At 38.4% G+C, this 23,433-nt stretch overlaps 3 protein-coding genes across 5 annotated transcripts in view; 2 read left to right on the forward strand and 1 right to left on the reverse strand.

Moving 5' to 3' along the window:
- The window catches only part of fgf2 (fibroblast growth factor 2), a 30,971-nt gene extending 24,289 nt beyond the window's left edge, over positions 1-6,682 (forward strand). The window contains exons 2-3 of the mRNA XM_008112126.3: positions 1,638-1,741; positions 3,087-6,682. Of these exons, the coding sequence (XP_008110333.2) occupies positions 1,638-1,741; positions 3,087-3,272 (290 nt within the window). The 3' untranslated portion in view covers positions 3,273-6,682. The remainder of the gene's footprint in view (positions 1-1,637; positions 1,742-3,086) is intronic.
- On the reverse strand, positions 1,514-20,831 carry nudt6 (nudix hydrolase 6). Its single transcript, XM_003221768.4, has 5 exons — positions 20,606-20,831; positions 17,186-17,389; positions 10,427-10,482; positions 6,094-6,148; positions 1,514-4,150 (listed from the first exon to the last, which is right to left on the reverse strand). Exons 1-5 carry the CDS (start codon positions 20,805-20,807, stop codon positions 3,747-3,749), a joined length of 921 nt encoding a protein of 306 aa, XP_003221816.1. The 5' UTR covers positions 20,808-20,831; the 3' UTR covers positions 1,514-3,746.
- A 65-nt stretch (positions 20,832-20,896) lies between these two features.
- Positions 20,897-23,433, forward strand: part of afg2a (AFG2 AAA ATPase homolog A) — a 185,204-nt gene continuing 182,667 nt past the window's right edge. The window contains exons 1-2 of one of the 3 annotated variants that reach the window (XM_062983626.1): positions 20,897-21,321; positions 22,849-22,973. In XM_062983626.1, the coding sequence (XP_062839696.1) occupies positions 21,225-21,321; positions 22,849-22,973 (222 nt within the window). In that variant the 5' untranslated portion in view covers positions 20,897-21,224. Of the gene's footprint in view, positions 21,322-22,848; positions 23,047-23,433 lie in introns of those variants that run through there. The other 2 variants (XM_008112052.3, XM_062983625.1) reach the window with 2 other exon arrangements.

The raw sequence follows: 23,433 nt of genomic DNA on the forward strand, positions 1-23,433 counted from the left end.
AAAGTGAAGGCACCTTGGCGCCACTTTTAACTGCCATGGTGGCCCGGCTGCCGGGGAGGCCAAGCTAGGCCGCGGCCGCGGAGGCAGGAAGGCCACGCCTGGGCGGAGGTGCCTCAGTGGCGCCCCCTAGAGGATGGCGCCTTCAGAAACTGCATACTTCGCCTAATGGTTGAACCTCCCCTGGTTGCAACAGTGTAGTAACAGTGAGGCTGCAGACCATATTTTAGTTCTTTGGGACCACTGGTGGTGCACGGACCACAGGTCGAGATCCACTGACTTGGACTGCATCAGTTGTAGCCTTTGTTTGACATAGATTGAAAACTGATGATTTGGCAGCAGTCCAGAATGTAATGTTATATTCTCAGTCAATTTGATAGCAATGCCTTCTTACCCCATCTGCTTAATACCTATTTCTCCAACTTTTATTTGCTTAAATTGAGACACAAACACTGCAATGGGAACAGATGCAGGTGTAGTTATCCTATTGTTGGTGTTACTGAGTACTATGTTTTTTTTTCTATCAGAGGCAGAAGATTTTGGTTTACGTAGTTGGCATCAATTTGGATATAATTTTTAAGGTCAGAGCCATCACAGTATCCTGGAAGTGGGCTTTATGAATCACTTCTAAGAGCTTGTTAATGACTAAACTAGGCTTCCGTACTACACAGAAGAGGTAGGCTATAAAATATTTTGGACTACTCTTAAAGTGATTCACAAATATAAGTTATTTCCTATTTCCATAAAGGATCCGCTTCTACTCAAAAGGTCCTCAGTAATCTGAACCTTGGTGACTATATTATGAAATATATGATTGTTTTAGATTTTGATTTCCCAGGATAATAATTTTTATGATCACTGATGATTCCTTCCTCAAATACTGGCAGATTTTTTAACGTGTTTACTCTCATACATTTACAACTGGAAGGCATAAGGAAAAGATACATTAGAAATACAGTGCAGAGAGAAAGGAACCATTCATCATAATTCTAGTTCAGCATACATAATATATGAAGTTAAATACTTTTGGCAGGGCAGTGATGGAATGATGAGTCTGTGGTTATAATTCCCAACAACACAAATCAGCACACATACGATGAGCCACTGCTTTACCTACTCAAGTTACAGAGGAACTTATTTCAGTCTGTTTTCAGCTATTTAGGAGGGAGAATGTAAATATCTTGAATATTTGTGATGTTCTCAGTTGGTACAAAAATGTGTAAATATTAATCTGTTTGAATTTTCTTATTTGTAACTGAAATGCAGAAAAACAATCCATACATTTTGCAGTAAAATGTGGGTATTTGTTTGACATTGTTCCAGGATAGCATGTTTATACTGACTTTGTTTCAAGGAAGGATTTGCCAATAGCATTTAGACATATTATTTTACTCGGTGCTATAAATGAAACGCTCAGCAGACGTTAGATTTCATTCACAGTGAGTGTTCTGTGCATGGCACAACTTGCTTATTTGTCAGAATACACAAGCCTATATGGATAAAAAACGTACTGGGGTTGGTAAAGAAAGTAAATAATTTTTAATTTTATAGTTATTCGCTAAATTTTCAGTGAATTATTCTACAACTTGCATTTCATAAAACATTTATTGAATACTGACAATGCCTTTCTTTCATTCCAGTCAAATTGCTGCTCCAGGCAGAGGAGAGAGGTGTAGTGTCCATCAAAGGTGTATGCGCAAACCGTTTCCTGGCTATGAATGAAGACGGTCGATTGTTAGCACTGGTAAGCAAATGCCAATATGCTTTCATTTTTCACTCTCATATATGTGCTTAAGGATAAGTTAAGATATTATGTAAGCCTTATCATGCTTTCCAGAGATGCCTCAGTTTTGATCAAGGCTCAGCCAGATCTGCATTGACTTAATGGGCAAATATTATAGGACTTTCTATTGTTGTTGTCTGTCTTCAGGTTCTTTTTGACTTACTGCAAACCTGCCACAGGGTTTTCTTGGCAAGGTTTGTTCAGGGAGGGTTTCCCATTGCCTTTCTTGGAGGCCAAAAAAATGTGACTTGCCCGAAGTCACCCAGTAATTCCCATGACCAAGCAGGGATGCAGACCCTGGTCTTCACTCAGTCATATTTGAGCAGCCAAGCCATTACACCATGCTGGTTTTCTACAGGACTTTCTATTTAGAACTTCAGATGTTCAGACTGTGTTTTGATTGCCAAGATTTAAGTTGGTGAATGTTTTAATGTGTATTCAGGATATTTTTTATTCTTTACTTAAAAAAAAATCTTTTATTACTTCCTGGGATCAGTAGCACAAGTGAAAAAATAAAAAAAATCTGGTAAATCAAGGAGCCCCAATTCAAAGAAAACTGGATATATTTATGTGTCATTGAAATAATCGGGACAAATCGGTTTCTCTGACTCATTAATTTAAGTGGAATCAGTGTAACTAACACTCAAAATCTATGCACAACTAACAGAAAGTTCACTTTCTTTATATTTGGGTATTACAGTAGAGTCTCACTTATCCAACATAAACGGGCCGGCAGAACGTTGGATAAGCGAATATGTTGGCTAGTAAGGAGGGATTAAGGAAAAGCCTATTACACATCAAATTAGGTTATGATTTTACAAATTAAGCACCAAAACATTATGTTATAAAACAAATTTGACAGAAAAAGTAGTTCAATACGCAGTAATACTATGTAGTAATTACTGTATTTACAAATTTAGCACCAAAATATCATGATGTATTGAAAACATTGACTACAAAAATGAGTTGGATAATCCAGAATGTTGGATAAGCGGGTGTTGGATAAGTGAGACTCTACTGTATCTCCAACAGAGATTACTTTAAGGTGGTTCCAAGTTTACTTTTTTTAGTAAGGCAACTAGAGGACTGTCATGTGTAGGATCACATCTACATAAAACGGCTGTGTTAAATCTGAATAGTATGTTTTTGGGTGTATGTATGGGTCTAAAAGTATAATGGCATTTGTTGGATTCAATAATCTTAATTGTAACAAGTGGTTGAAATCATCAGCCAGATTTTTAGATAGAAAATTCAGTTTCATGACAGCTACTGCCTGGAAATAATTTACTTTCTCTTTGTCTTGCAGAAATACGTAACAGATGAATGCTTCTTTTTTGAACGCTTGGAATCTAATAATTACAATACTTATCGGTCTCGTAAATACCGTGATTGGTACATTGCACTGAAACGAACTGGTCAGTACAAACTTGGACCAAAAACTGGACGAGGCCAGAAAGCTATCCTTTTCCTTCCAATGTCTGCCAAAAGTTGATTTCAGTTGGAAAGTGTATGAAATACAGAGTGGAAGTCCTCCACATCCCCACACGACAGAAAAATGTGACCAGTATTTCCCAGGATAAATTGCATTTGTGGACTGATCTCGGAATATTACTAGGCAAAGTTATGTATGTAGTAGACCTCAAACAGTTGTGATATCCTAGAACTATTGTGCCTTTTGCATATGTATACATGTGTGTACATGTCTGTATTGAATGTGACAGGATGGAGAACTTATGCATTTATTTCCAGTCAAATACTATATTCATTTTTTTTACTTGATGAGTTGGGGATAGAGTTGAGAAATTGATTTGTATTATTCTTGGTAAGAAAAATATATATTAAAATTTGCATAGTTTAAAATATTTAGCATTTTAGGTGAAATAATATATATTTGTATGGAATTTAATCTGGAATAATATACATATGCATTTTACTACAAGTAATATTAGATGCCTTAAAAAAAAGTCTACATGTCTTGCAAATTTGTCATGTTCCTGTAATGCTCTGGCAGTTCTCGGTGGTACAGTTTATAGAAAAGGCCTGTGTACACAGCTGGAAATTCCCTCATAGTTAAATCGATCTTATCAAATCCTTCACGGTATCCATAGAGAAGCAGCCTGGCTATATTACTGGTGATTGGAGTTGTTTCTTTTGACTTGGCAAGGTCACTTAGCTCCATCCACTCGCACTTGAGGCACTCCTGCTGGCAGAAACTAATGTTGAAAGAAGAAGGCTCCAAGCGGCAGATAATATACATATCAGACTTTCCAAAGGCTCCAGGGTGTCTGTGTTGCTGCCTTATACTTAGAAGGGACCTGAATTCTGATTTTATGCCTGTCTCTTCAAAAACCTCTCGAACTGCTGTGCTTCCTAAAAGAAAGAGAACTTTCATTATAATTCTGAAAATATAGGCAGCTCAATGGCAACAAAAGCATGTGCAAGCTGTTAGGCATCCCCAAACTCTTCATTAAGCTAAGTGGTGCAATAAATTAAAGAGAAGGAAGAATCTGAGAAGTTTGGAAACTAAGGTTCTTGTTTTGGCCTTGAATCAGGTCTGCAAATTAATCTCAGTTTCAAGATAGAGAGGAATGAGTCTCTTGCTGGATAATATAGATTTTTCAGACTAAAATTACTTCTTCAAGTGGGATGAAAAGACAAGAGTCAATTCATCTAAAGACATGTCAGAATGGAAATTTGGCCCTTGTCTTTGGTAAAAAAACAACAAAACAAAAACAAACCTAAGTTCCTTCCCTTGCACAAAGCTGAAGTGCAGAGTTACAGTGCAATCTTTTTCTCAATAAATATGGAGATTAAATTTACAGGGTGTATATAATGATTCAGTCATTGCCATCCTTTCTTTTCCCTGCTGCTAGAACTTATATTTGTGTCCTTCTCCTTTCTATATGGTTAAGTAAGTAATAAAATTCACAGATATAGGGACACTAATGAATAATGGTACATTGCTGAAAGCTGCTACAATCGTTTACATTGTTACATCCAAAATTATCTTGCCAGACCAGTTTTATGTAGATTTCTTATAGTCTGTAACATTTACATTACCATAATTGTCTAATTAAGGGTGAACTTCAACCTAGAATGCACACTATAGTGATTTCCTGGCTTTTGGAAGAAAATTTCTCCCAATTCTTTTATCTTTTGATTCCATGATCTTGCTGAGAAATTCCAGCTAGTCTTTTGCAACATTATTTTAACAAAGATGCCATCACTTTGGACCCACACATTTAATTTATGTGAGATTGAATTGGTGGGAAATGTTACAATTCAGCTAAGAAAACATGTAAAATTGGAGCAACAGTACCAGTCAGGATATTACAATGGGGGCCAATAGAATCCAAAAAATATCTGACATCCACCTACTTAAGAGAACACTTCTTGGTGTGTTTTTGGCTATGTGTATGTGGCCCTAGAAATTAAAATTACAGCTTCTTTGAGTTATTTACCACATCAAGGAAGATCTGAGAAAATTTGAATCTGAGGCAACTTAAATCATAAAAATCGAGTGTATTTTAAATTTAAAATTTTAACAAGCCACAAAAAGACAACAATAAGAAAGAAATTCAAAGTATGACCACTTTGTGGGTTTCTGCATCAACTATTTGAAGGAAATTACTTAAAACATCAATACAAAATTAAGCCCTTCTGTCTAGCATTATAGGCACCAACCCACATTTTTATCTTGTTTATTTCCACCCATTAATACTCAACTGAAAGTCAATATGGAACTTCGAATGCAGAGTTAGGACTTCTCTTGTAGGTCAATCCTTATATGGCAGTGTATTCTACTGAAATCAACAAAAGTTATGTCCCTACGGACATACAGGCAGTCCCCAAGTTATGAGCAAGATAGATTCTGTAGGTTTGCTCTTAAGCTGAACTGTTTGCAAGTCAGAACATGTACATTTTTAAGTGTAACTCCGGTGATAAATAGGTAGATAGATGAGAGCTTTGGATAGTATAGGGAAGGGTTAATACCCCTGTGGTGTTTGTTTTGCTGTCTGTGCCCTGTTCAGAAGATTTCCCCTCACTTTCTGTCCCTGTAATAACTGAATTTTGAAAAGTCTGGTTTGTTCTGGAAACAAGGATTGGTGATAAAGCTTCAGTGGAGACACTTTTTCCCCATGATAACTCTTTCAGGAATGAATTTCCCTTTCGAGGAGTAGATTTCTCTCACTTCCTGTTGTCTGACCCTTGTTCTTAAATACAACTCATTTGTAAGTTGGATGTTTGTGTCCTGGGGACTGGCTGGATATGATTCTGCCCTATTGATGCAGTTGCTCCAGACAACCACTTACCAATATCTTCACCTGGTTCAGACAACCCCCCTGGAAATTTCCACGCATTTGTTGTCTGAAATGGAAATAACAAGTAAACATTTTTTCCATCAACAAGGAACCAGAAATACAGTTCCTGCATTTGTTGACTAAGCCTAACTTGTAATCGTTTTTTAAAAAATGTGATCAAATACAATTATATGACTGTAACAGTATAGTCACAGAAGACATCTACTGATTTGTCTAATGACTGTTAGACGGTTTATACTTGCAACATTGCTGCTCATTAACAAGGTACAAAGTAGAAGAAGGGACTTTAAAGAAGCTGCTATGAATAGTTATATTATGTGGCCACTATCCAATACAGAGCTAGATATGCTTAATTTTATGTGTTTAGTAACTCTGTGCTGGATTGGAGCCTTTGTAACTTAATATTTAATCACATATATATTCTAGTTCAGCGTTTTGTTTTATAAAACAGAGATTATGATTGTAGTACTGTTCTATACTGCACTGGCTAAGTTTTCTGTTGTATTTGTAATAACCAATATGTGCAAATGTGTCTTTCCCCTCTGTTATATGATTGAAAAATAAAAGTGAGATTCCTCCATGTTGTCTGGTGATCACATGTTATTTTAATTCAGGGCAAATATGAGTGGATGCTTGGTCCAATAGCTACTATTAACTACCAAATATTTCTTATCAATGTAATTATTTTTCGTGTCAGGAGTGATTTGAGAAACTGCAAGTTGCTTCTGGGGTGAGAGAAATGGCTGTTTGCAAGGATGTTACCCAGGGGATGCCCAGATGTTTTGATGTTTTACCATCCTTGTGGGAGGCTTCTCTCATGTCCCCACATGGAGTTGGAGCTGATAGAGGGAGACCATCTGCACTCTCCCCGGGTTGGATTCAAACCGGCAACCTTCAGGTCAGCAACCCAACTTTCAAGTCATCAGTCCTGCCAGCACAAGGTTTTAACCCACTGCGCCACTGGGGGATCAATGTAATCAGGTGCACTGAAAGCAGTTCCTTGGGTCCACACTAGGTAACTAGGTAAGTTGCACCACAAGTCACACTTTGGGACTAGCCCCAGTAATAAGACTTCAGTCGTAACTAATGTTTACTATTGATTTCACTGGGACCAAAGTGCTACCATCTTAGTCAAGAGCCTTCCCAAAATCTTCTGTGGACCAGGGACAGACAGGGAAGGTCTATGTAGATGGGGAGCATGGAGGAAATGGAGATAGAAATCTTTCTTCTTTGGATCAGTGTCCATAGTGAAAAGCTCCCATTTCACCCAGCCCAATTGGCTCTTTTTGTGCAATGATCTTGGCAAGTAATGCCTACTGCCACCATGTCATGGCTTACTCTTGGTCAGGAGTGGGCAGTGTATGGCCTTCTGCTGATGCTGGGCTGCAGATCCCATCAACTGAAACCAACATACTAATGTTAGGAATGGTGGTCCAATATTTCTTGGCTGTCCATTCCATCCCTAAGGAATACACCTTGGTCAATATTGCTACCATTCCATACACAGGATAAATATGAATGAAGTTGGGAGGTTTCTGGCTTTCAGATAGCAGTAAAGCTCTTGCTTTAAGAGGTTGCCTGTTCTATGCAGAGTGGGCCTAGAAAGCTCCCAACTTCACACTTCTTCACCACTTTACATATAATACTAAGTGAGAGTAAATGTACTATTCTATTTCATGGGGTTTAGCCTTTGTTTTTAGTCAGTAGAAACTGCCCTGTTTAAAAAAAACCAAAAAAAAAAAAAACCGGGCCCAATTTGAAATTGCTGTGTCTCTGCAACCATAAACTACCCATGAATGAAACTTTTAACACTTAAAAAGGTGAGGCAGAGTGTTTCAAATGTGAGCTGCTTCTCCTAGCACACAAACAGTCCCTAGCCTCAGCCCCACAACATAAGGTGTTTTGTGCTCTGCAGTTCAGCAAGTCTGAATGCCAAAGAGCACGTCATTAGTACCAACAATCTGATGAAACAAGCCACTTATGTAAAGGGAAGAGCACAAGACTATGAAATCGGGTCTATCCTTTTGAAACACTCTGTAGTTCAATCATCCTTAACATGGAGAGCTAGATAATCTTTCACAGGAAGGGATCTGAATGGTGTCCCTTACGTAAAAGGGTAAAATGGTGTCCTTTATGTAAAATAGTAAAATTCAATCTTTGTTTTTTGAATTAAAAAAATATTCAAGATGTGGATGTTTGAATCCACTAATGTAAACATCATGGATATTGACAGCAATGGTTATTTTCTTTAAAACTCACAAGGAAGAATCAGCTAATGTCTTTGGGACTAGCCCCAGTCTTGGGAAACGACTTTGAGTAGACTGATTCAAATCACAGAGGCTTTAAAGCTTTAAAAAAAAACCCCCCACCAATGTAGGATAGACCATCATACAAATCCATACTGGCTTTAAACTTTAAATATACTGGGCTACATTTTGGGAATATAAATAGTGAAGCTTCTAGACACATGAACGTAGAGAAAGAGACAGAATCTGAATCTAAAAGTAGCTGCTGGCAACTTTCAAGTGAAAAAAAGGCACAAAGCCAACTCTTTAACAAGTACAATATGGTTTTCTAGAAACCAAGTTATTGGCTTCAAAAGTGTATTTGAAAACACACTTTTTGGAGAGGAATATGCTATTTCTTACATTTCTTACAGCAATAGCCCCCCCCCCCCCCCCCGTCACCCATAAAATGCCATTCCTTTTCAAAACTGGGGAGCATGGATTTTCCTGTGCTGGAAAAACTTAAACATAGCTGATTTCCATGCTAAATCTGTATGTTAAAGTGGTAAATCATCAGTAGTGTTGGATTTGTGAACCAGCGGGCTTGAAAACATTTAATTCTTTCTTCCATGTATTCTTTCTCAAACAGGCTTTTCTTTTTTTTTTTTTTACAAAATCCAAATATATTTTTAGCACTAATACAGTAACAAGTTATGTACCTTTGCCCCATCAGCAATAAATATCCACTGCTTCAATGGGTGATTCTTGTTCTTCTGGGATGAACTAAATTCTCACCTTTCACCTAAGAGTTAAGCTACAGTACTCACAGTGACCCATGGATAAGTCAACACTGTTTTTGGGGTTAATTTTTTGTCCAAAGTTTCTAGACTTATAGATGCATATATAGGGTAGTTAACAATTACACTGCATTAACTTTAGCCCTGGTGTATCTGCCCCCTAATATAATAAAATAACTGTGTTAAATTTAGAGTAGCAAGCCAGATACAGTATGTTTACATCCATGCTAGGGATTTGTGCCTTAAATAAATCCACAATTCAGTATGACATGCATAAGAGTAGAGCCACTCTGCCAGATTTGGCTCTCTTGCTGTCTCTGCTAAACTTTTAATGAATTCTTTTTTCAAGCAAATTACAGCAGACGCCCAGTAGCTTATTTTTAAAACCTCAAATACAGCCTGCTTTTTCCTATGAATTCTTAAGAGAAATAAGGCTGTGCTATGGAGCTTAATTGTATAAAGGTTGGGTTTTGCAGCTTCCCTCCTGTTATAGCAACTCTTACAATTCTGATGTAGAAACAGCCATAACTACATACAAGACATGTTTAAAGTTTTCCACTTTGTTCAAAGAGATCTAGTAGGTGGTAAGCATGCATGGTAATTCATCTTTAATTCCCATTTGCAAATGATTGTATTTCAGCCCATCAAACGGCAAATGCCAGTGCTTCCATGGAATCAGGAAACAAAAGCCTGTTTTAAAAAATATTATGACCAAAAGTGGTATGAACAGATTTTAGTAAATCTTTCATTAAAACTGTGGATAATATTTAGAAATCCTTAAAATTAAAATTGACATTGTAGAAGTAGTGAATTGATAGTGAATTATTTATTACTTTATATCACTGCTACCTTCACTAATCACAGACTTAAAACTAACAGCATAAACTTAAATTTACAAAATAGCAATTACATAAACAATTTATACACAAAAACATGAAGGCATGCAACAACTTTTCACATCACGATGTTATGTAATAACAGCAATAAGGGATTTAAAAAATATTATCTACAGTGTTCACGTCAAAGATGTGAGTCTTGAAATATGTCAGTGGAAGGGATGCTGGTGTGACACTGTTAAGCAGACTGTTGTGAAGGAAAAAGTGGAAGGTTTTTCACACCACAAATTTGACACAGGAATGCCTCAAGGTGCGATGCAAGATCTTCTGTTGAAGTTTTGCAATGCAGTTACAACAAGAAACACACCAATATACCAACATACAGACCTTGCACAAAGGATAATGGATGGACATCTCTGGATTCTAACAAATTATTGATTTCTTCAAAATAATATGTTAAACTTACTTTATTCCTATCTTGCACAACCAGTACTTTGCCAGACTGGACATCTAACACAGCGCCTGTTGGGGAGAAAATATATTCTTTACTGAGTGATTTAATGAAGAATGAATCAGTGTGGGGGAAAAAATCAAGATGATCTCTAAAAATGCAGCAGATAGTGCCATCCCTCCTGTCAGATGAGTTTACTGTCTTTTGTTGACTCCGATTTTTGTTTCACAATCATATGGAAGCTTAGCAGGATCTATCTATCGACGCCACTTCAAATGAAAGGACACCAAACTGTAGTCAAAGAGGACTTGAGAAAAAAAAACAGCCCTCTCTATCCATAGGTTGTTTTTTTTACCAACCACAGCTCAAAAATGTTAGAAAAAAATAACTCCAGCACTTGAACTGTTTGACACATAGGAGATTCCATTTTATTACACCATTGCAAATACAGTAGAGTCTCACTTATCCAAGCCATTTTTGTAGTCAATGTTTTCAATATATCATGATATTTTGGTGCTAAATTTGTAAATACAGTAATTACAACATAACATTACTGCGTACTGAACTGCTTTTTCTGACTAATTTGTTGTAAAACATTATGTTTTGGTGCTTAATTTGTAAAATCAGAACTTAATTTGATGTTTAATAGGCTTTTCCTTAATCCCTCCTTATTATCCAAGATATTCGCTTATCCAAGCTTCTGCCGGCCCGTTTAGCTTGGATAAGTGAGACTCTACTGTAATGAAACCTGAGTCTATGGATTTGGGTATCCAAGGAGTGTCCTGGACCCAAATCCCGTGAATTCTGAATTATTGCTTCTATTCACTTTTTGGAAGACAGTGTGATTGTGCCAATAAAGACCTACATCCTAGACGACCAGGCTAAAGTATTTTCATATGGTGGAAAGATTAAAGAATATGCTCTGTGACTGAAAACACTTCCCCCTCTTAATAAAGTATGTATATGTGGGAGGAATGGTTTATAAATGAAACAACAACACTGAAGGAAAGTTCATTCCTTAGGAAATTAGTCAGACGTCTCAGAGTCCATGCCATACAATGTGCATGATTTCATCCTTCCGGTGCATGGGCTGACAATGTGCTCAGATTAGTTTGCCATTATATCTGCAATTGTGATAAAAGATATAATGTGCATGTATATGTATAACAGTACATGACACCTGTTTTTCAAAGGGATTTTTCCATCCCTTTCCGATTTATGTATGCGTACACAAAACAGAATTAAACATCTATATATATAAAAGAGTGATGGCATCAGGGCAGCGGACAAAACAACAAAACTACAGGCCCCCCAACCTCAAAATTTGACATCACAACCCATCATCCATGGCTCTAGGTTGATACAACAAAAAGAAAAGAAAAATAAAGTCCTAATTAGAGGGAGAGAAATAATTGTTTTTATCCAGTTGCTGCCAGTTAGAAGGCTAAACTCCACCCACTTGGTCTCCTAGCAATTGACCTAGCCCAGGGGACAGGCAGAGTTAGGCTTCACTTAGGCCTCTTCCACAGATTATCTAATTTGCACTGGATTATACGGCAATGTAGACTCAGCTATATAACCCATTTAGAATCTTATATTGTCTGCTTTGAACTGGATTATCTTGACTCCACACTGCCATATAATCCACTTCAGTGTGCATTTTATCCAGCTGTGAAGAAAGGGCCTCATATAATCCAGTTCTAAGCAGATAATATAAGATTATAAATATACAGTAGAGTCTCACTTATCCGACATAAACAGGCCGGCACCTTTACCCTTGACCTTAACTACCACCAATTCCTCAATACTTTATTTCCCATACCACCATACTTCGCCACAGCAACGCATGGCCGGGCACAGCTAGTTATTCTATAGAATAGGAAATAAAGCCATTGCTGAACAGGAGTTTTGTATGGGAAGGATTTTGATTTAAGTCTGCTTCTACTTGATAACTTCAAAAAAATCTCCTAAGAGTTAGCAATATATGTTCCCATTTAGTAACGTCACTATTATTTATTACATACTTCATAAAAATCCCAAGACATTTAAACAACCATAAAATACAACCCCACTTCCAATATGTAATAAAATCCCAGAACACGAAACTTTGCACTGAAGAGACAGCTAATCTTTGGAATAAATGGACTGAGTTGTAACACTCTTGAAGTTTAGTTCAGCTGGAACATTCAGGTGTTTCCCTCCTCTATTCTTTAGCAGACTTACAGAAAGTATTAGGAAAAGATTGACTTCATATGTTTTGAAATAAATAATAGATTGCTCTGCAAATTATCCGAAAGCTGAAGGGATACAGTACCAGTATTAATTAAACTTGAAATCAGATTGAATATCAAAAGTTGTTTGTTTTGAGATCTTAACATATTACAAGGTTGTCCCTGGACAATGTGATTATAAATGTTAACTTTCAGGTCAATAGTTAGCACAGTGATGTTTCGAACCATATTTGGTGTTACATTTACATTCCAATCCTCCTACGCTCATTTCCGCGGAGTTCATTGGGACATAATGCCAACTAGGGATCACACACTAATGTCACATTTAATACAAATGAAGAACTAAGGGAAGAGGAAAATAAACCAAATCTCTTGTGAAATGTTAGATCAAACTAAACAATAAACTCAGGTTCATTTGACGAAGGCACAGATGACTTTAACGCTGTGCCAAAAAGCAGAGAATGGGAGTTCAAATACATCTGTGCTTCATGACGGTAAACTGGAAAGGTTTCATACTGAAAATATTATATACTCCTGTAAACACTTTTTAAGTAACATTAATGCTGCTTAATTGAATGGTATGAAAAGATCCTAATAAGATTGCCAATGTGAAGATGTTAAAAGTAACATGAACTAGAATCCTGTTGAAGAGTTATGAATTAATAAGCACAATACTTACAGCACTATGCAGAAAATCCTGTCCCTATTCCTCCTAATTCACATTTATTGGGCAGCAGCAACTGTAATTGACAAGGGCCTGTTCCCTTGTCAATCTGGAAGCAGCTAATTGACATTTCCAATGCGCTTCTGTGAGAAAGTGGGGATTTGGGGACTTTCGAACTCCCTAAAGTAGAAGCTATGTAAGGATAGAGTCACAAGTGCATAACTCTTGGTTACACATTTGTAAATGCACAACACGATTTTGGCCAGTATCCACATCTCACTATATGTACTTTGATCAATTTGCATGTTTTTAAGGAGTACACCTGCAAACTAACCCTATGCTCAGACAGCCATGAAAATCTGATCCATGTTTATCTAATTCAGAAAGGTTGCTTTCCTTTCAGCTATGTTAGCGTGACTCTGAAAGTTCAATTTTTTTTTCTCATGACAGAAGTGACTTGAGAAACTACAAGTTGCTTCTGGTGTGAGAGAATTGGCCATCTGCAAGGACATTACCCAGGGGAAGCCTGGATGTTTTACCTTCCTGTGGGAGGCTTCTCTCATGTCCCTGCATGTGGAGCTAGAACTGACAGACAAAAACTCACCCCGCTCCCTGGATCTGAACTGCCGACCTTTCAGTCAGCAGTCCTGTCAGCACAAGGGCTGAACCCATTGTGCCACCGCAATGGTTAAATGGTACTGGTGTCCATGCGCTACTGTACACATTAGAAAGTTTGCACTCAACCCACTTAAATATTTATACATTAACATAAAATTTTTAGATTTATTTATTAAATATAAATCCTGTCTTTCTGTCCACAGTGGTGCTCAAGGCGGTTAATAACAAAAACAGTTTAAAAATATAGAAATCTACTTGTTTATACCAAATGGAATAGTTGCTTGGAATCAATGGAATGTACTGACTTATCAAGCTCCTACTGATTTAATGGCTCTAATCTAGTAGTGAGAAACAATTAGATTAAAAATTAATGTAATAATTATAACACTATTAAAACATAATTACATTTAACAAATCAAAATCCATTTTATCAAAACACCACTTTAGATGCTAGGTTCTACCGGTGCTTGCCTACCAGTAGAAGGACAAATAATGTTAAATGAAAATAAAATGTTGAAAGCAAGTTAGAATGCTCTAAACGGTTCCGGCCCAGCTTATCTGTCGAACGTGTCTCCCGCTATGACCCACCTCGAAGCTTAAGATCATCGGATGAGGCCCTGCTCGCGGTCCCGTCAGCCTCACAGGTGCGGCTGGTGGGGACGAGAGACAGGGCCTTTTCAGTAGTGGCTCCCTGCCTATGGAACGCCCTCCCCATTGAAATCAGGCAGGCTCCCTCCCTCCTATCCTTCCGTAGGAAGGTAAAAACTTGGTTGTGGGGCCAGGCTTTCGAATAAGAATCAGCAGCATTAATTACTATTATGTATGCTGGAACTCAATTGACAGACCCAGTCTTTTAAACTTGTACACGCCTATCTATATTTTATAAATGCATTTTATGAATGTTATATGTAAGTTAATTTTTTAACTGATTTATAGTGTATTGTACTGTTTTTATATGTCTGTTTTATTGTAAGCTGTCCTGAGTCCCCTGTTGGGTGAGAAGGGCGGGATATAAATATTGTAATAAATAAATATTAAATAAAATGTGCAGGCCAATCTTACATTCTCGGGTCCCTTCCACACAGCTGAATAAAATCCCACATTATCTGCTTTGAACTGGAATGTATGGCAATGTGGACTCAGATAACCCAGTTCACAGATATCGTGGGATTTTCTGCCTTGATATTCTTAGTTATATGGTGGTGTGGAAGGGGTCTCAGAAACCAATGGCTGCAACATACTCGAACTGCTATATACTATATGATTTGTAATTTTGTTTCCTTTGAGGATTTTGGAAATCTAACTGCAATCTGTTTTGTGCAGAAGCAATAACATAGTTTCAATAATAATGCACACATAATTTTAAGGCACAAAGTTTCAACTTTATTTCTATTGCTGTTAGTTATCACAACACACCAGAATTAAAAGTAAACATACCATGAACAAAAACACTTGTTTTTGATCTGTCAAACAATTTATATCATATCATATTGGCTGAAACTTACAAGTCTTTAGCTGGGTTATATGGTTGTGTGGAAAGGTCCCTACTTATAAGTCTTTAGCTCTAGTATTACAGGATGGGACTGACAATATTCAATATCAAGCTACAAAGACCAATTGTTTGAATCAATGCAAGGCAGTTTCTTATGTTCTAGATCCACATCAAATCCCACATAATCTGCTTTGAACTGGGATATATGGCAGTGTGGATTTTCTGCCTTGATATTCTGGGTTACATGGTTGTGTAGAAGGGGCCTCAGAAACCAATGGCTGCAACATACTTGGACTATAGTTTCAATAATAATGCACACATGGATTTTCTGCCTTGATATTCTGGGTTATATGGTTGTGTGGAAAGGCCCCTACTTAACCTCTCTAATTGAATTTATAAACTGTTTTGAGGTAATTATTAACAACACCATACAGTACTTTCAATTTTAACAAAATCATGTTTAAAATTAAAAAGAAGAAAAAAGATTGTCATGGCATCATTCCTTCAAAATAAACAATATATTTTGTGGATTACAATTTGTTTCATCAGATGCACTGTGGAAGTATATTGTTATCAACCAAGAATGTTTCGATTGTAACATGTTAAGTTTAAAGGTATCATGAGAATCCCATCCAACTTTTTAAAATTAAAGAGTATATAGTGTGGCTCCCTCTTTTAAGAAGGCTACATTTGTGATTATTCATGACAGGGCTTTGGAATACAACCCCCACACAGAATGGAGATTCTGATTATTGTACCTTTTCCAAGCTCTGGTTCTTGTTTTAATACTTCTCTTGCCTTGGGAAGAAAACATGCTCAAACATGCCCTTTGGAAATGAATCCAAAAGCATGTTTGTCTTTGGTGCCCTCTACTGAACCAAATATGCTACAATCTGAAGATGATGTTGTTTTAGTCTGGGGAGTTCAAAGGCCCCTTCTACACTGCCATATAATCCAGATTATGAAAGCAAATAATCCACATTATCTGCTTTGAAATGGATTATATGATGCTACACTGCCAGATAATCCAGTTCAAAGCAGATAATCTGGATTTTATATGGCAGTGTAGAAGGGGCCTGAGATTTGAATAGGATTTCCTTGATTTTTTTTTTTGTCACAGATGGTACATCTGATTAGTGCTAATCACACGCCCCTTCTGCACTGCCATATAAAATCCAGATTATCTGCTTTGAACTGGATTATCTGGTAGTGTAGACTCATATAATCCAGTTCAAAGCAGATCATGCGGATTATCTGATTCGATAATCTAAATTTTATGGCAGTGTAGAAGGGGCCACAGTCAGCAAAAAGAAATTTGAAGAACAGAGATGAGAATCAGAAATTATGTAGAAATATGTGGAATTTGTTTTAAAAAGGTACAAAATCCAAATAAAATAATAACATGAAAAATGAGTTATAGGTGGCAGCACATTGTTGGACAGGAGTAAAACAATGCCAAATCAAAAGTATCTAAATTTATTTATTACATCACTTCTACCCCGCCCTTCTCACCCATCAGGGGACTCAGGGCGGCATCAAATCACTTTGGAACAGGGCTTGGAAAACTGAATCTTACAGCAAAGTAATGCATATCCTTGGCATGTTTCTTTCCCCTTCCAATTCCTGTAAAATGTATTAGATAGATTTGGTACTTTTTAGAAATAAACTCCTTATATCTGCTCCATACTGTGGAAATTTTATGTATGACTCTGACTGTTTGAAAGGACTAATTGTAATATAAAAAGAGTTTTCCTTCCACTATGGCTCACCTGCTACTCCGAGTTGGTGTGTAGCATAAATGGGCAGCCTGCTGCGTCCGTCTGCGATCCATAAAGTGAGTGTAGCAGAGTCAGATTCTGCATGATGGAAGGCAAATCCCAGCTCGGCAGCAGTCGCTATGAACCGGCTCTGCAGAATAGGAACATGCAGCCAGATGGCAATGTGGCCTTCAGCTCTCCATTGCTTGATAGACTCTGGAAGTAGAAAACCACAACTGAATATATGATCGGTGGCTGACAAAAGCCGGGCTAGCACTTCGTAAGCAAAGGTTAACAGAACAATGGTAAAATCCCCTTGATACAGATTTGTAATCTATGTTTCAACAAAATGTAACAAAATGTGAGAAATTTTCTGTTCCTGGTTTGAAAGTGTTATTTCCTGTTTAATTGTGTGGTACTTTCTTTGAAAGTAGTTGTAATACTCTAGAAACTTTGTCTTTGCGGCTGCCACAAACTATGGCCCCTTCCACACTACTATATAATCCATATTATAAAATCAAATAATCCAGATTATCTGATTTAAACTGGATTATCTGAGTCTATACTCCATATAATCCAGGATAAAGCAGATAATCTGGATTTTATGACAGGGTAGAAGGAGCAACAGTTGAATTGGTCGAGACTCTATGAGATATTCATTGAAAAACTATAGCAAAATGTATAGCAGGATATCCTGCAAAAATCAATTAGGAAATTACATTTATAACCCAGGAACAAAAATCGCATTATATAGTATTATTTAATATCTCAATTTCATAGTTGCATAAGCCATTATGAAATGTTTACAGCTTTAGTTTACATATTTTGAAAGCAGGCTTTTGAAATTAGGCTGAAAGATGCATGTGGTCAAATCTATGGACTCTTCCACATTGCCATATAATCCAGATTATCAAAGCAGATAACCCACATTATCTGCTTTGAACTGGATTATATGAGTCTACACTGCCATATAATCCATTTCAAAGCAGACAATCTGGATTCTATATGGTGGTGTAGAAGGGGACTAAGGCCCCATTTACACTGACCATTTAATGCAGTTTCAAGACCAGTATAGAAGAAAGTGGTTTTGATGTGCAGATGACTATAGAGGAAATCCTGGAACCAATTTGAGGCACGGATGGTGATGACACAAACCTCAGAGCACTGATGCACATTAAGGGTTTTCTTTTGTGTAGTGTTGTGGGAGTTGTTGAGCTGTTAGGATCATAAACTACTGGATTATGATCGATTGGGAAAACCATAATCTTTATATTTGTTAAGAAAAGAAATTGTATCCACATGTATTTATTTATTTAGCAGATTTCCAAAGTGTTACTTAGTATTCAAAAATCATCTGTTCTTCATAATTATCTTGCTTCTATTTCGTGTTCTCAAGAGACAAAAAAAAATCAAGTAGCCTTCTTTAAAAATAACATGTTTGTTTTACTCACAACTTCATGCATTTAAAAATACAGATACATGTATGTATTTATTTACAATATTTATATCCTGCCTTTCTCAACTCCGGAGGGGACTCAAGCAGGCAGCAATTTGATGCCACACGCACATATATCAAATAAACAATTACAATTAAAACCAATAATTAAAACATGAATTATTAAAAACATCAATTCAAACATCAATTAAAATCACGCCACCCAAAACATAATCCAAGGCCATTCCATTTGTCAATCACATTCATAGTTGCATATTGCACTGTTCCAATTACTTGTCAAAAGCCATGTCTTGAATTTTTTTCCTGAAAATCAGAAGAGGGAGATCTGATAATATAATACCACTGAGGAGGGAGTTCCACAGTTGAGGGGCCACCAATGAGAAGGCCCTGTCTCTCGTCCCCACCAATCGCGCCTGTGAAGAAGGGGACTGAGAGCAGGGTCTCCCCAGATGATTTTAATTTCTGAGGTGGTTCATAGAGGGAGATACATTCAAAAAGGTAAGCTGGGAGGGCTTCTGAGGCTCCTCCCCCAGCTCAGTTTTTGGGCTAAAGTAGTCAAAATTGTCACACATGGAGGGCATTTCGACCCCTTTTAGCCCACCAACTTTTAAAATGTTTTGGTATCCCCAGAGTGTTGTTGTTGTTGTTATTATTATTATTATTATCATCATTAGCAAGACCCATTGATACACATCGGTCTGGGCGGCAGTGCTCTCCCAGACTTAGCTTAGGGTGGCAGAATAACTGCTGTTCTTAATATTAATATTATTATCAAGACCCATTGCTACATGTTGGATGTAATTGGGAGGCACTCCTCTCCCACACTCAGCTTAGGGTGTCAGAGTAACTATTGTTATTTATATTAATATTATTATTAACACCCATTGTACACATCAGCTGTAAAGGGAAAGCAGTCCTCTGTCAGTACCTGTATATTGTTATGGGGCCGAAAGGAAAGGAAAACAAAAGCAAGCACGATGATTGTGCGGCTTTTTTCGTGTCGCCTCTCGTTTCCTACAAAAATGTTGTCATCCGTTTTGTGTAGATGAACGGTCGAAACGAAACGATAGCATGAAGAAAACAAAGGATTTTTTTTTCACGCACATCTCTACTGTTTAGCTGGAATTGCACCACCTGACATCTCAGGCCCATCGCCTATTCGGATATCAGCCAGCACGCCAATGCCTTAAATCAAGAAACAGCTTTCTATGATCTAAAGAGATACTCGCAGGACACCTGAGCAAGCGAGAGTCCAAAAGTGGCAGGCTAAAACCGGGAACCTCAATTAGTGGCTGATGCCGGATGAGACTCCCTCTTGGGCACACAGAAGACTGGGTGATTTGGAAGGAATTGAATAGACTGTGCTTTGGCATCATGGGATGCAGAGCCAAACTTAAGAAATGGGGCCACAAAGTGGAGTATGTGTGTGTGGAGAAGAGCAAACTTCAGACCACATGTTACAATACAATCTGAGTCCTGCTATATGCACAATGGGGGATCTTCTTAGAGCAACACCAGAGGCACTCCAAGCGGCCAGCTTCTGCTCAGGGGACATTCTGTATAATGTCAAGTTTTCATTTTCAAGTTTGTGGTTTTTGTATACATTAAAACTGTATTCCCAATTTGTTTCTGACAGGAGAAATAAACAACTCATCTGGCCACATGGTCTGCAGCCCCGCCCACTGCCTCAAGAACATAGAGCTAGGAAAAACTGCATACCAAAGAACACACATATAGCAGGCGTAGGCAAACTTGGGCCCTCCAGGTGTTTTGGACTCCAACTCCCACAATTCCTAACAGCCGGTAGGCTGTTAGGAATTGTGGGAGTTGGAGTCCAAAACACCCGGAGGGCCCAAGTTTGCCTACGCCTAGTGTATATACAGACAAATCAATCAATATAGGCCTGAGAAAGTTGCCTCTTCCCAACAGTTTGATCCCACTCAGTGGTTCTACGGCGAGCCTGGGGATGCACTTGCCCTGCAGCCAGCGCCGGAGCGCGCCCGGGTCCAGCCTCTCGGGGGCGCGCAGCTGGGACAAATACAGGCTGAGCCCGCCGAACCTGTCCCTTTGCGGCTCCAGCTGCGTCACTTCGGACGAGGAGGATCCCGAGAGGAGCCGAGTCCAGCCCGAAGCCAACAGCTGCCGGCTTCGCCTCAAGCAGCAGCCAGCCCCTAACATGGCGGCTTTTCATGCGCAGACGCAGTAGAGGCAGGACACTTTGAGTGATAGGTCACACTTCCGGTATTTAGAACGACCCTTATCATAGCCTTAGTGCCAAGAGAAAAGGTGGCAACGATGCCCTGCTTAAACTTCCGGCATCAAACAGATCCCTAGTGGGGGGAATAATAATATATTATTGCATGATAATTCTAAGATAGAGTTAAACTCAATTAACTTTGGACCTTTAGCATGATTTCCATCTCCCTTTAAAGTAGAATAGTCATTTTAATTTTAATGGATCGCTCTATATTTTGCTTCGAATGGGAGCCGGAAGTGCGGGTTGCGGGGAGAAGCGTCTGAATTACAGTATTTGAATTGAGACTCCCAAGAGGAAAAAGAGGCGCCCGTGGGTGGAAGGCGCGCGTGGACAGCGCTATGTCTTCTTCCAAAAGGAAAAGCAAAGGGCGGCCTCCTCCCGAGAGCAATGCCTCCTCCGCCTTGCATTTCACCGCTGCAGACTTCTTGGAAAAAGGTAAAGGGGTTTACAATGGGTTTGCTTTTGTTGGAACTAAGTTCTCTGGGTGCATCTGCACTGTAGATTTAATGCAGTTTGACACCACTTTAACTGCCATGGCTCATGTTACTGCCTTGCAAGATCTTCAGCCTTCAACAAACCCCATGCTTCCATAGCATTGAGCCATAGCAGTTGAAGTGGTGTCAAACTGCGTTAATTCTACAGTGTAGATGCACCCTCTCTGTGCTGCTCCATCAGTGCAGCATAGGGCCCAACATTAAGGGAAGCAACAAAGTCATTCCTGAATGATTGCAATATCCATAACATTTGGTGCCAAATATGAATTTAGTTAGCATATTGCATTCTGTGTTGTCGAAGCCTTTCATGGCCAGAATCAATGGGTTGCTGTGAGTTTTCTGGGCTGTATGGCCATGTACCAGAAGCATTCTCTCCTGATATTTCGCCCACATCTTTGGCAGGCATCCTCAGAGGTTGTGAAGTTTGTTGGAAACTGAGCAAGTGGGATTTATATATGTGGTGGGAGAAAGAACTCTTGTCTGTTGGAGGCAAGTGTGAATGTTGCAATTGACCACCTTGATTAGCATTGGATGACCTTTTAGCTTCAAGGCCTGACTGATTCGTGACTGAGGGAATCCTTTGTTGGGAGGTGTTTAGCTGGCCCTGATTGTTTCCTGTCTGAGATTCTCCTGTTTTCAGAGTGTTGTCCTGTACTTACTGTCCTGATTTTAGAAATACTGGTAGCCAGATTTTGTCCATTTTCATGGTTTCCTCCTTTCTGTTGAAATTGTCCACATGCTCAGTAAAACAGGGGGATTCCAGACAGGAAACAATCAGGGCCAGCTAACACCTCCTGACACAGTGGTTCTCCACCAGTTTACCAGCTGTTGGGATTTCTGGGAGTTGAAGGCCAAAACATCTGGGCACCCACAGGTTGAGAACCACTGTCCTAACAAAGGATTCCCCTGGGCAGGAAAAAAAACAGACTTTGAAACTACAAGGCTATTCAGTGCTAATCAAGGTGGCCAATTGCAACATTCACACTTGCCTCAAACAGACAAGAGTTCTTTCTCCCATCCTTTACCTTCCATAGATATATAAATCTCCCTTGCCTATTTTCCAACATACTTCACAGCCTCTGAGGATGCCTGACATAGATGTGGGCAAAATGTCAGGAGAGAATGCTTCTGGAAAATGGCCATACAGCCCGGAAAACTTACAGCATTCCGGTGTCAAATTCTGTTAATTTTGCAGTGTAGATGCACCCTTAGTCTCTGTGCTGCTCCATCAGTGCAGCATAGAGTTGAACATTAGGGAAGCTACAATGGCATTCTTGAATTATTATGTTATTATGCAATATCCATAAGATTTGATGCCAAATATGAAATTAGTTAGCATACTGTCTACTGTTTCTTATAGTAGTTTTCCACTTGGAAAACTTAGAGGGTTTTTTTGGGTGAAAATATTTAGCTCAACAAGCAATAGATTGATGTACATTTTAAATAATATCCTTTTTTTTTATTTTAGCGGATGATAAAGTTCCAGAAGCGTATAGAAGATCTTTTGTGCAGCTGGCACTTGGCAACATGAAGATGGCAAATATCTGCATTGGGCGGCCAGTTTTACTGACCAGCGCTAATGGACAAGAAGAGGTAGATGAACCGTTTGGTGGAATCTTATGAAGTTCTTTCAATGGAAGTAATTCCAAGGCTCAATGCTAGCCAGGTGGTTTGACTTTTAATGTTTGTTGGTCCTGATCCTTATATTTACTTGTTGTCACTTAAGAAATGATATAATGTAAAAACTGACATTTATTTCCTGCCTCTCCTTGTGGCTCGAGGTGGGGTACAACATGCTTAAAATAGATAAAACACAACACTTAAGAGCTCTGGATTTTTCTTCCAGAAATTTCTGATTTTACTTTTTCCAAAAAAGAGCTGGCTAACAGACAGACTTACTGATAGTTTTCTGATTGAAGGTGAAATCATTTCATACTGTTGGGTCTTCCTGAATGATTTTAGCAAGGGGGCCCACAATTTTAATGAAACTCAGCTAAACCAAATTGGTTCAAGGCCTTAACTCATAATGTGATCTTTTTACCCTAAGAAAAAG

This window comes from Anolis carolinensis, chromosome 5, assembly GCF_035594765.1.
Source record: "Anolis carolinensis isolate JA03-04 chromosome 5, rAnoCar3.1.pri, whole genome shotgun sequence".
NCBI lineage: Eukaryota > Metazoa > Chordata > Lepidosauria > Squamata > Dactyloidae > Anolis > Anolis carolinensis.